This window comes from Zootoca vivipara, chromosome 10 (assembly GCF_965207765.1).
Source record: "Zootoca vivipara chromosome 10, rZooViv2.hap1.1, whole genome shotgun sequence".
Lineage (NCBI taxonomy): Eukaryota > Metazoa > Chordata > Lepidosauria > Squamata > Lacertidae > Zootoca > Zootoca vivipara.
In genome coordinates this window covers 31,162,768-31,176,366 of record NC_142593.1, presented here as the reverse complement: position 1 = coordinate 31,176,366, position 13,599 = coordinate 31,162,768, and the positions used below count along the sequence as shown (strand labels likewise).

Sequence of the window (13,599 nt, the reverse complement as noted above, 5' to 3'; positions counted from 1 at the left end):
GGGGAATCTAGTAGCCAAATACTTTTCTAAAAACCATAGTTGCTTATAATAAGGATGTCTGATTCCTAAATATATATTATGCACATAATTATATTACCTTTCCTCTAAAAAGCAATAAGATATGTCCACCTTCCATTGCTTGACTGATCTTTCAGGCTATAAGCTTCTTGATTGTACCACTTGTCTCTTTTTGTAAAACTATGTAAGATGGTCAACACTAATCCTATACAGTGGTGCCTCGCTTAACGAGTGCCCTGCTTAACGAAATTTCCGCTTAACGAAAGGATTTTTCAAGCGGAGGTTGCCTCACTAGACGAATTCATTTTATGAAAAATTCATCTAGCGAATCGCGGTTTCCCATAGGAATGCATTGAAATTCAATTAATGCGTTCCTATGGGCAAAAAAAAAAAAAAACAATTTTTTTTCAATGAATTCCTATGGGATTTGCTAGACGAATTTTTCATTATAAGAAAAGACCCGTGGAACGAATTAAATTCATCTAGCGAGGCACCACTGTATAATAAAGTGCAAGTGTCTCTGCGTCCAGTATTCCCTGTGTCCCTGGGTTTGCGCTACTGCGCATGTGCCCCACGGACACAGGGATTGGACGCAGAGACTTGACGCACACACACACACACACACGCTCTCCCCACCCCACCCCTCTGCCTACCGTTTCCCTCGCAGTCCTCAGAAGAATCGCGGCCTTCTCCTGGGCGCCCACTGGCCAGCTCAGTCCCCCCCCCCACGTGCCGCCGCCACAGAAAGAGGCTGAATGTTCAAGCGCCCGTTTATTAAACGGGCTGAATGACACTAGTGGTACATATAATAGGCCCTGGCAAGATCTGCTGGAATAGACAATTTAGGGTGCAGCAGATCAACATTAAGTCCCCAGCTCAGTGAAAGATACAGAAGTGTAACTTGCTCAGCTGGGACTCAGCTGGCTGAACCAAGGCCAATGTAAGCCCCCGAAAAGGAGCATTCCAGGGGGGTGGCAGGAATGGAACTGGGGGGGGGGACTTAGGCTGCATGTCATGCCTGCTCAGTTCAGCCATGTGACCTGGCAGCCTGCTGCATAACACTACAGTATTATAAAGGCTTCTTTTCCTTCTACCAGGCTTAGGCAGAGCAGCAGCAGCCATGCTGTTGAACAGAGGACTCAGCTATACAGCTGCAAATAGGACATTTTAAATGTGTTGTAAAGTGCAACATGCAAATGTGACACCAGATGGTGACAGTGAGCTATGCCAAATTCAATGTATTTTTCAAAACGTTTTTTGAAAAAGCATTTTCATAGCGTTTTTAATATGTGTGTAGATTCCACCAGAATTTGGATCTCGTGTAACTTTGCTAGGGCTTAATTTACACCAGCTTGCTTTATGGCAGTTTATTGTGCATAGGATTTCTCCCTTGATAATGATTAAATTCTCAGGGAAGAAAATATGACAGTCCTAGAAAGAGGTTTAATGACAACATTTATACATAATTGTGGTGGTAGGTTGGTCACAAGAAATGTTGCATGTAAAGCACATTTCAGTTAATATCTTACCACATTTTCGTAATGTTAAGAACCTCAAAGAAGAGAAAAAGGCAAAACATGTATGTTTCTTTTCTTTTGTTGCGGGAATAAAAGTATGTGGTTTTGTGCTAACATAACCTGATCAAGCAACGTATGTTTTACTGTCCTAAACTCATCTGAGTCCCCCCCCCCAACATAAAATTTATTGTCATTTCACCAAATGAAAAGCAAAACTTTGATGATGGATCATCAACCAATTCTCTATTTTCTTAGAGAGGTATTTAACCAAACTCTTAAAAAAACAATAGAGAGAAATTCTGAGTAATCTTGCATGTCATGCTTCTGGTTGTTTTACTCATGTGTAAAATGTCATTTTGAAAAATTGTTGCCAGATCATGAAACTTTGGGAAATTATCTTTCAAATGATACAGAACATGTTAACTATATATGTAAATAAGAAATGGGTCTGCAGGTTGACATGCTAATGGAATTACCCATTACGTACCACATTTTGTGTTCTGTGTTTCCCCAAAGGACATCAGAGATGCACCCATGATGTAATACTGTTTCTATCCTAAAAACAGCCCTTTAAGGTAAAGTAGGCTAAAAAGTGACTTGCCAGTAAGCTTCATGGCTAAGGCAATTTGAACCTAGGTCTCAGTCTAAGTCCAATGCTTTATCTACTAAACCCCACTGACTTTGATAGTAATTATGGTTCAGACTTTGCTTTTCTCGCATTTTCAGAGGACTTTTAAAACAAGGCGAGGGTTATAGTCAAATGTTTAAATGTTTGTTGCAACAGTTAAAAACAACAAGCCAACAATTTTTAAAAAGCAACTCTGCTCAGAATCTCTAGGCAGTAACTTAGATATGTCTGAAGAATAATATCCATGCTGAAGTTATCGTAAAGAGATGATGTGAATATATAAAACACCCGTCCTCCATAAATAAAAATGAACTGCTCCACTATAATGACTCCTGGGTTTAGTGAAACAGCTTTTAAAACACCATAAACATGCCAAGCTCCATTTCAATTCTTATATAATACATTTTAACTATGAATGCCTAGAATGTTGTAAAAGAAAGTGTCTCTATGCACATGGGTTGCAATGGATTATTATTATTTGTATCTAAATTATTCACCGATTCAGGTAATTTCGTGGATTATCTAGTCTAACAGGCTCTTTAGTACTTAAAAAACCCCTAAGACCTCTTTTTGTATATGGACCTCACACTAAGCACCGTCCTATGGGTTGTATCTAATTTCAGTCCTGCTCAGAATAAACCCATTCAAATGGAAGGACATGGTTAACTTGGGTGCATCAATTTCAGTGGGCAGAATTTAGTAGTGTGCAACCTTGTAGAAAGAACATGCAGTGGATCTCTGCAGGGACTGTACCATTTTGGAATGCTGGTAGAGAGTTAAATGTTAAAACATCCACAAATATCCCTTCTCCTAGAAAATGCTTATGTCGGGAAGTAGGCTAGAGTAGAACTCTCTTTCTCAATGTAGATCCTCACTGGATTTGAACCACCCGTCCACCCCAGAGCATGATAAAAAAAAGCACATCTGTAAAGGGCGCAGGCACAACCCAAAGTAGCAGTGGAATTTTATGCCACTTGTCAGCTCCGCTCTGGGATCCTGCGGTACTGGCAGTGTAATTGACACGAAGCCATTAAAATGTGCTACGTTGCCAAGCTTCATGTTTGCTTCCCTTTAGCAAAATTGAATTATAGGCTGATGCAAATGCTTTTCTACTGTGTGTTCTTATCGGGACCATCCGTCACACGAAGATAGACAACGTGCATTTCATTATGTTATGTTTCAGTTTTACAGCTGCCTTCAGAAACTAATCCCTTAAATTTATTTAATATATTTAAAAAGGTCCCCTCCAGGGGCCTTTTTTTATTCTTTGTTTGGCTAGTCTTAATCTCTGTTGAGGTAGCACTCCAGCTTTGCATCTGTGAACTGCACAACAACAGTTATTTTTTTCCATGGCTATTTTCAGTCATCAGTTCTTCAAGACTGCATTGCCGAAATGAAAAACGCAAATAATGTTGTTGTTTTTTTATGAAGGCTGTGGGGGAAAAAAACACATGACCCTTCCATATTAGGGCCCAGAAATCCACCTGGATCTAATTTTTCTTTCTCACTAGAGTTATAACTTGTGTGTCCTGTTGCAATGTTAAAACCAAGCAAACAGGCCCAGTCCAACTAAAGTTATTCATGAAAGCAGTGGAACAAATCAGTTGCAGCTGACTTGAACTCCATTGCTTTCAATGAGATTTAGAGCCAAGCCATGTGTATTATGTTCATGTGTCTTCCCTTTTCACATACAGAAAATTGAGAACTGGGGGCATCTTTTGTCTTTTCTTTTCTTTACATGACAAAGGAGGTGAACAAAGCCATTGCCCCTCCCACAGTGTGACCTGTTGCTTAAAAATAATAATAATTCTGCCCACACAGCTCATTTCTGACTTTAGGGCTTGTGTGTAGGAAGTGCTTCAAACATTGGAACACAGCATAAGATAGGGGGAAAGAGCGGCCAAATCTGACACGTGTGTAGTTTCTCAATATTAATCTCCACCCTGTGTGTGGGCGGAGATGTTGGGGAATAGGGTGGTGTTGGGGGGCAGGGGCAGACCATGCACTGAATTTCTCCGTGGAGAGGAGAAATTCTCCTACAGTTTCTCAGTGTGGGGCTTTCCCCCCTCAAGAGGCAACAGGGCCACTTCATACCATCCACAATACCCTGGACATACCCAGGGCATTGTGTGTCTATGTGTGGTGTGGAAGAGAGGAAATAGTGACCATAACAAAGAAAGAGCAGAGGGAAATATGAGAAAATTCTGCAAAGTGCTTTTCTTTTTCGTTGTGGGAGGAGTGAGAAAAGAAAAACCTCCAAGAAAAAACCAAGACATGCCCCCCCAGGCTCTAGATGGGATTTTGCTCCCCTTACCCACTTGATACAAGCAGTATATATATGCACACCACACACACACACACACACACACACACACACACACACAGAGAGAGAGAGAGAGAGAGAGAGAGAGAGACCACTTTACATGTGCATCAGGAAGGCATGTGGAGATGTGAAAAAGTACAGCTTGCTGGCCCATGTCATTTGTCTTGACTAACTTTGTCAGGGTGTGGGCTGCAGTGTTTTTGAGCATTAGTTGACAATAGTTTTCATGCATCATTTTTATTATGGAAGTGAACTTCCTTGAGTCTTTATTTTCAAAGTGTTAGGAATCAGGAATGAATTTTCATCACAGTCAAATCTGATGGCCGTGCCTCTGCCTTTATCTCCTTCAAAAGCTATTTGCACAGTGTGTATGAATTAAATCAATGGAAACTTTGCCTTTGGCTTCACTGAGATGTACATTACTTGGGTAAATCTGACTATCCTCAGCTAATTTCTGCTCAGCGAATCATGTTGTCTGAATGATATTACAATGGGTTTTGATCATCATTAGCTGTGATTAGAGCTTGTTTAGTAATGGAGTCTGAGTGCAGGAAGCCCCTCCCAGCCCTGCAGGTTTAAAACTGTATCACTCAACAATGGTTAAGGGGGGGAAATAAGTGACCTTTAACTACCAAGCGTAGGGTATAGTTTTGCTAAAGGAATTAAAGTGGATCAGACGCCCAAGTGTGTGCAGGGCTTGCAGCTTCATTTATGCTGTCTTTTTTTCCCTATGAAATGTTAAAATGATATCACGGTCTTTTAAGCCGTTAAATGACACAGATGAGGTTGTTCTTTTTCTTTTTGCAATTCCACGTGGAATGTGGTATCTGGCATCTGGTGTAGAATTTCCTTTCTGCTTTCTAGCGCTAATGGCTGAGTGTATGCATCTGGAAAACATACAAGCCATGGCCCAAATCCAAAAAGCTCTATATGCAAATAGCTGTCTTTGAAGATGTAACTGCAGCAGCTCCCTCTGCTGAAGAAGCAACCTACACACTGTTCAGATTAGGAAGTGTCCTGATTCTAGTGTAGTGAGAGCCACCGCTGTGATTAAACCTTCAGGCTTAGTTGCTGTCCTAGCTGGGCCCTGGGTCACAAGGGAACTTCCAGATAACAGAGCTGTTGTGGGCACAGTCAGCAGCCAATCCAAGGCTAGACTGCGGTCTGTTGCCAGGCGAGAAGTATTTCAAATCAGGGCTAAGGCAAGGTCTGATTTTGGGCAAGCGGTGGCTTAGAATCAAGGCACATTTCTGGTAGAAAAGCATTGCCCAAGTCCTGCTGAATTCTATCAACTGTTTTCAAAGAGAAGTGTCCTCAGAAGACGATTACTCCCAAGGAATCTTTCCTTGAAGTCTTGCACTTCTCCATTTCCACCTGTTGTTTAAGGCACCAGCCACTCCTGCAGGCTCAGAGCCCATTAGATCTTGGCTGCTGATGTCTGGACTGATAGCCTAACACATCCTTATCTCCAAATCTAGCTGGTTCCTGGGCTTTGCTCAGCACAGGGGGCTCCAAGTTGTTCCCAGAGGAAGAATCCCCTGGGTGAAAGCACACAACTTCCTTGGGAGCTGTTTTCCACAGGAAGCTCTTTATGTTCATGGGTCGGAGCTTTGGGGTGTAATAAGGTCTGTCAGTTCGTTGTGATCTCTGCCAGTGGACCTCCACTTTCCAATCCTCAGTAAAATCCACTTCTGCAGACCACTTCCTTGTCTTGCACAATTTCCTCTTCAAAGTTGGGCATCAAAGAGATACTCTTGGTTTGCTCCTGAGATTCATTCTATGCTCACTAAGATCAGCATGTTATTTGGAATATGCTTTCAGTGAACATCAGCCTGATACCTACAGTATTGGCATTTGATCTCCTACCTAAAATCCACCTGTTTGTCCAGGCTTTACCCTGAGGGGTAATCCAGCTGTTTCAGTGCATTAAGCTGATGTGTAATGTATTTTGTATTTGTTTCATGGTTGTAATTTTATTGCTGATTTTATGCTGTTCACAACCATGGTCTCCCCCCCTCCCTTAATGTTGACGTTATATAATGTTTTCCAAATAACAATCTGCGGAAGGGCAGACACTTACTACATAAATGTTACTCACAGACTCAGTTTTGTTTTTTTTTTTTGAGTGAAGCATTTGAGCGTTTCTGTATGCAGAATGTCTGGTCCCCTTGTCACTGAATGTTTGTTTTTTGGCATTTCAGTGTTGGGCTCTGCCAATGGGCAGCCCCTGGGCATTGCCAACCCATGTTTACAACAAGCGTTTTGCAATTGTCTGTTGCAGATACCGAAACCTGTGATTACGGATGGCACAAGTTCCAAGGGCAGTGCTACAAATACTTTGCTCATCGCCGCACGTGGGACGCGGCAGAGAGAGAGTGCCGCCTCCAGGGAGCCCATCTGACCAGCATCCTGTCTCAAGAAGAACAGCTCTTTGTGAACCGTATGTGGCATTTTCATCATCCAATGCTGAGCCTGAGGACGCAGAGGCAGTGGAAATGGCTGTAAAATAAAATATCCACCAGGCCTCCAAATATTTTATTTTATGTTTTGCTTTCTGAAATGTGTGTTATCGTTTATCCTTTTAAAAAGAGGACCTTTTGTCCTTGACCGCTACTTTGTTCCATTCAGCCCTCCTCTAGGGTCTGCCAAACTCATTAGCTAGAGTGGGAGAAATGGCTGATCTTTGGAGGGATTCATCTTTTACAATCCTAAAGAATTTAGTTCACGAGAAAAAGACATTAGAAGAAGAATTAAGTGAGGCATTTTTTTCCGGTGTTTTAATTTTATTTTAGGCTCACTGTTTAGACAGTCTCATCTCTAGGCACTTTAAAAACACTGTTGCTCGCAGGAACTGCTGCGTCAGTCACTTTGCGTTCTGCTACAAGTAGCTGACATTGGTTGCAGTCCCAGGTGCTATCTGACAATCCAAATTATCATTCCAGGCTAATGCACATGAGGTTCATTTCAAAATGCTCATCATTAGCTGTGTTAATGTTTGGGTAAGATGTTCAGTCCCTGAATATGTTCTTGGAAGAAAACGCATGTTTGTTCTGGGCTTGTGTTGTCACTAGGTTGTTGATTTTCCGCCAAGTCGTTTGGCACATCTTTCCTTTAAAATGTTTCTTAAAATTGCTTTACGGGGATATGCATCCCTGGAAAGAAAAATCGGCACACCAGCATGGCACAGTAAAACATTAGAAATAACTAGGAAAATTAAGAAGGAAATATTATGGTGGCCATTTTCGTTATTTGTAGCTTTTTGCATTTTCTGGGTTTTTTTTAATTAAACAAGAAAATACAATCAGCATGGAGTGAGGGTTTCCCCCCTTCAAAAAAATATAAATATTATATTTTTTAATTGGGCATTATTCAACTTCTGTGTTCTCATAGATATTTGCATACAAATGGGACACACTCTTTTTACCTCTTCCAGGGAATATTCTATATACAATTTGTGGTACATAACAAGATGGTTAAATTACCGTCATCTACTCACATCATTCTCCAACTCTAAGGAGCTGGACAGCCTGATACATCAGGGTGCAAAATATGCAATGGAGCACCCACATGTGCATTGAAGTTGCTGGATCACAGTACGTGTGAAATCAGCACAGTCATTGGACATTTGTATTCAGGGACTATAAAAAAAATCACAGCAAATGGCAACAGTAGTGATCAAGATGTGTGACCATAGGTGGTATTCTATTAATCAGTACTATCATCATGAGGATTTCCACTTGCCCTCCTTCTCCCCCTCTTACACACCCTCCTCAAATCTTCTCGAGGGATTTGGAACAGTTTTAGGGGGCATGCAGGAATAGGGGGGAGAGGAGAAGAATGTTCCATTGCACAAGCAGACATCCTTGTAGTTGTTGGCATTCATCTGTCTCAAGAGACAGTGGAGTGTGCCTTTGGGGGTGAAATCAAATTACTGTGCTAGCAACAGCAAAGTGACTTCCTCGGGGTAGAAGCCTGGACAATGTGTATGAAGGTCCTGCACTGTCCAGACACAAGACCCCCCCTCTCATCCTCACTGATGTGGTCCAATGGAAAGCAGAGCAATACATTTGGCACTCTTGCACTGATGGAACAATTGCCTTAGTACTATTTTGAATTCCACCCACTGGCGGAGGAAGAGGAGTGCGGGGGGAGCACAACGCCCCCAGCAGCGCGATCCCGGTGGGGTGCCAGCCCCGCCTTCACCCGCTCTCTGCCACTGATTCCACCCCCTTTTTTCATAGATAAATTGTTAGTCTGATACAATAAGGGCACTGAGAAGTTTTACTTCTTTAAGTGCAACCAACTAAACAAGCTTGTTCAAATACTGGCGAGTGTCAAGCATTTTATCATATACAGCCATCTGAAAAGCAAACCAACCACCCAACTCTTTAAGAGTAGTCAGCAGCAAAATACGAAATCATTTGGGGTGGTGGTAGAGGAAATGTGGTTATAAATAAATAAATAACTTCAGTTATAAAAAGGTGGAGCACACTGCAGATATTCATTTATTCTCTCTGTGAAAGAATAATCATTTTGAAGCACACACAGGAAGGCTGATTCAAGTCTATGAAAATACTTTCATTTTGAGATAATTCCCTTGTATGGGAAAGTTGGTTTTTTAAAAAATCACTGGTTCTGTTTCCTTTTAGGAATAGGACACGACTACCAGTGGATTGGCCTAAACGATAAGATGTACGAGAGTGACTTCCGCTGGACTGATGGCAGTGTGCTGGTAAGAGACCTAGAAAACATTATCTGGAAAATGTTTCAGTTGTTTGTGACACTGCTTCCGAGAAAGGAAAATAGGTCAGGCTGCGAGAACAATGGAGAAAATCTCCTAGCAAACAACCAGCCTGATTTGCTATGGTATGATACCCACTTTGTCCTTATTATTGTAATGTAGGGTAGGCAGTAATAATGCCAAGGTAGTTTTGGCACTTCACGTGTTTGTACATAACTTTCCTTACTGCTAGTCCAGTTTTCAAATTCCGGCTCAAAACTTACCTCTTCCCTTAACCCTTTTACCCTCAACCTCCAACTAAAATAAAGTGGCATATGTTTGAATTTATCCCATCTCAGCATTTGCTTTTCTACTGTTGCCCCACCCAACTAAATTAGATTGCATGCCTGGTACAAAGACCTGTCTTTTGTTTGTATAATAGGGCGAATTAAGAGAATTGGTGGTAGCTGTTTCCTTAGCAACTTAAAAACAGCTTATACACAATCATTGCATGGGCTTTATGCAGATGGCGGATAAACTGTGGCTCTCCAGATATTTCCAAACAAAGACTCCCATCGGCCCCAACCAGCATTGCAAATGACCAGAGATTATGGTGGCAGTTGTACTTCAGCAACTTCTGGAGGGCATCAGGTTAGAGATTAGATGTTTCCCTAGTCCGTCATAGCTGTCAACTTTTGGATTTGAAAATAAGGGATCAGCAGCAGCCTCACCTTTTCCGGGGACAGTCTGCGGTATACAGTGGGACCTCGACTTATGAGCTACTCGACATCCGATGTTTTCAACTTACGAGCGGAAAACCCGTTCACGGCTAGATGCAGTTTCCTCGACTTACGAGTTTTTCCGCTTCCAATGCATTCCTATGGGAAACTCGACTTACGAAGTTTTTGACCTACGAGTGTGCATTTGGAACGGATTAAATTCGTAAGTCGAGGTCCCACTGTATATAACAATCCAGGATAGCTTGGGAAACGGCTCTGGAATAAGGGAATTTCCAGCAAAAAAAGTGAAGGCTGACAGCTATGCCGTAGTTTCTGTGAATGAACCTAAGTTTTAATAGCAAGTTCTACTCTCAGCAAAAGTCCCAGCCCACCATTTACCTTCACAAACCACCTGAATATACCGCTCTTCATCACAAGAGTGGTTCACAAGATAAAAACACAAGACAAAAGCACAAATAAATAGTTAAAACAGAAACAACAAATCAATAACCCCCCCTCCCACAAACACATTTAAAAGGCTGTGGAACTAGTCAGAGGCCTGGTTGAAGAAGAATGTTTTTGGATGGTGCCTGTAACAGATGTGCCAGGCAAACCTCCTCCTGGATGAGAGCCTTCCACAAATGGGGAGCCACTGCAGAAAAGCCCCGCCCTTGTGTTGCCACCCTCCAGACCTCACGTGGAGAGGAGGCACATGAAGAAGGGCCTCAGATGATGAATGCAGAGTCCTGGTCAGTTTATATGGGGAGAGATGGTCCTTGAGGTATTCCAATGAGCTGCAAGCCCTGGATGAGTGAACTAACATTTTCTGTGTTCTCTGTTGAGGCCTTTAATACACAGCTATTTCCTGGGGGAAATGCAACATTGGTGGAGCATCTGGATTCCCTGAATACAAACCACTGAGGCTCCTATAGTCCCAGCTGCATTGCACAAGGTCTGCCAACCTGCAGCCACGAGAATAGGCATCCAGCGTCCCACACGGAAGTCCTTGCCTTGCATGCATTCTGCTCTGGAGACTGAAGTCTTCCATGTTCTTTTCTTTTCTAAGGGCTTAAATGGTATCGACGTGCAGTTTTATCCTAACACAAATTGCTGTGGTGGTGTGGATATTCTCCGATACCGTGGGGGGGGAGGGGGAGCTTAAATCTGCCCCCCCCACCCCATACTGTGCTCCTTGGAACAATCCCTGCTCCGTGCCTGGTATTTAATAAAAGCTACAGCACGATTACTAGTGACGTCTTATTCCTGCCACACGTAGCTAGGCCCTAACTGGGATGGTGTGGGACATTCTCAGATTGAATAGCGTGAACTGAAGTCGGTTCACTCTCCCACCTAAGCGCAGATGCTTTGCAACAAAATACCGCATAAATTCAAAAGTAAAGCAAATAAAACTGCTGCTCACTCAGCTGCCCCTTTCTTTTTAAAACAGGGTTTTGTTTCATCCAAGTCAAAAAATACTTTCCCCCATATGAAATATATACTGTATATGATTTTTAGCCTGCGGATTCTGCACAGATACTGGGACCATGCTTACTATTTGCCTTCCGTCGTCAGGCCTCCAGGAAAAGGTCTGGTCCTTGCATCCCTTCTGCCTATCACACATGACAGCTTCAGAAAGAAGTCACTGAAGAATCCGCCTTGATTGATTACCATTTAGAGTTTACCAGAGGGTTTGAGCTGCTTTGTGTGTGTGCATGTGTTTGAAGGACCCTTTTCTTTAAGAGCTGCTATTTGCTGCAGGTGACAGTGTAGAAAATGAAAAAGGGGAGCAACTCTTTCCTTCTCTTATGTGCTATATTGCTGACATACTTTATTGCTGGAACAAATGTGCTTTATTGTGCCTTGAGGAGCAGTTTCTCTTGGCGTGTGGCAGGAGAGAGCCTGTTTCTCCCCAAGGGCACCCTCCCACCCCCTTGGAAGCCTCACACATTCTGTCTGTATTGTGGGCTTGAATAGCCTTGTTCTCCACTTACCATGTTTATCCTTCCCCCACCCTTTCATGATTGAATGCACTCTAGCACTCCAAGAATTGTATTCGCAAGATCAGCCTGTCTTCAAGCTAGTCAGTATTAAACATGTGATAAACCTCAGGGTGGGAGAGCCAAGAATGGCATGGCACCAATCTTCAGACTCCAGGAAATGAAATCCTAATTCAGGCTTTTGAACAAACCGGAGTGTTAAATTTTAGCTTCTTTTTTGAGATGAGGAAAAGAAGGCATTTGATGAGCAGGATAAGGACATCTGCCAACAGACCTCTTTCCGTCTGATCTCCATCCCATTTTTTTTTTCCCTTTCTGTTAACCACTTCCCTCCACTTCTTTTCTTCAGAAACAATCAATAACGTTTATGCTTTTTCCAGTTTATACAAACAGGATTAAAGCCAGACTTAGCAGTGATTAGAGTAGTTCGACTGAAATCAATAGAACTTGATCCAGTCATTGCTAACGTTAATGGATATCTTCTAAGCATGACCAGTATTTTATGTATCCCAAAGTGTTAAACTGCATGCCTCTGAATATCAGTTGCATGGAAATAACAGCAGAAGATGCTATTGCACTCAGGTCTTGCTGGAGTTTCCCACAGATGTATTGCTGGTCACTGTGGGAAACATGATCCTGGACTCGACTGATCTTCATTTTGATCCATTTTGATCTTATTCATTTCTTATGTAAACTTCCTGCCTTCCCAGCTCACTCAGCAAAAGGGAACTGGTCCCAACTTCCACTAGTTGCAATGAATTTACTTTTAACCTGCCATCCTTCCAACACTACAATTCTATGATTCTGTGCATCCTTTTTTATTTAAAGGGATGGGGAAATGTTGTGCGAGAGTTTGGAGAGGAGGAAGGCAGGGGACTAGGGCAGGCACCCCCAAACTTCGGCCCTCCAGATGTTTTGGACTACAATTCCCATCTTCCCCGACCACTGGTCCTGTTAGCTAGGGACCATGGGTCAAACATCTGGAGGGCCGCAGTTTGGGGATGCCTGGACTAGGGTATATGAGAAGTAGCAAAGAAGTCTACCATGGCTGTATAAGCTTGCTCTCTTCATTGGCAGGGTGTCAAGAGCTGAGACTACATCTTTCCTGCACATTATGATACAGCTTTTCCCAACTTTCCAACTAATTAATGAACATGTACTGTGTTTCAAGCTGAATTCTGACACAGGTTATAGAACTGAAGGGAGTATCAAGTTCACCTGATACTGTAGTTCCTTGCGTTGTTTTATTAAGCGACGACTTGTTGTGTATTTTCCTGAAAAACTCTGCTATTCTATATACCAGAGTGGCTAACCTGCAACCCTCTAGATGTTGCTGGACTCTATTTCCCATCATCCCCAGCCAGCATAACCAGAGTGGTAGTACTTCCAAGGGGGATGGACCTGTTGTGCTCCTTCTGGGGTAGTTTGTCCATCTTTGGTCCCCACCCTGCACTCAGTTGTCACCTGTGGTTCCCATAAGCTGTTAGCAATGTCACAGTGGCCACACCCTGGGAAACCAGTGCAGTGATGCCTATCAAACAAAAGGGGCTTCACTGTGGATTGCACCCATCTGGGATATCCAATGTATGAGGCTCTCTGAAAGAATAATCCCACACTGGCCTAAAGGCACAGCCTTGCTGATACGTCTAGTCAGTGCCTAGATGGGTGATAGCTTGG

At 42.7% G+C, this 13,599-nt stretch overlaps 1 protein-coding gene across 3 annotated transcripts in view; it reads left to right on the top strand.

Annotated features, from left to right (window-relative positions):
- VCAN (versican) overlaps positions 1–13,599 on the top strand; it is a 127,269-nt gene that overhangs the window by 95,889 nt on the left and 17,781 nt on the right. For all 3 annotated transcript variants that reach the window (XM_035100044.3, XM_035100043.3, XM_088652615.1), the window contains 2 exons: positions 6,768–6,926; positions 9,136–9,218. In XM_035100044.3, the coding sequence (XP_034955935.3) occupies positions 6,768–6,926; positions 9,136–9,218 (242 nt within the window). The remainder of the gene's footprint in view (positions 1–6,767; positions 6,927–9,135; positions 9,219–13,599) is intronic.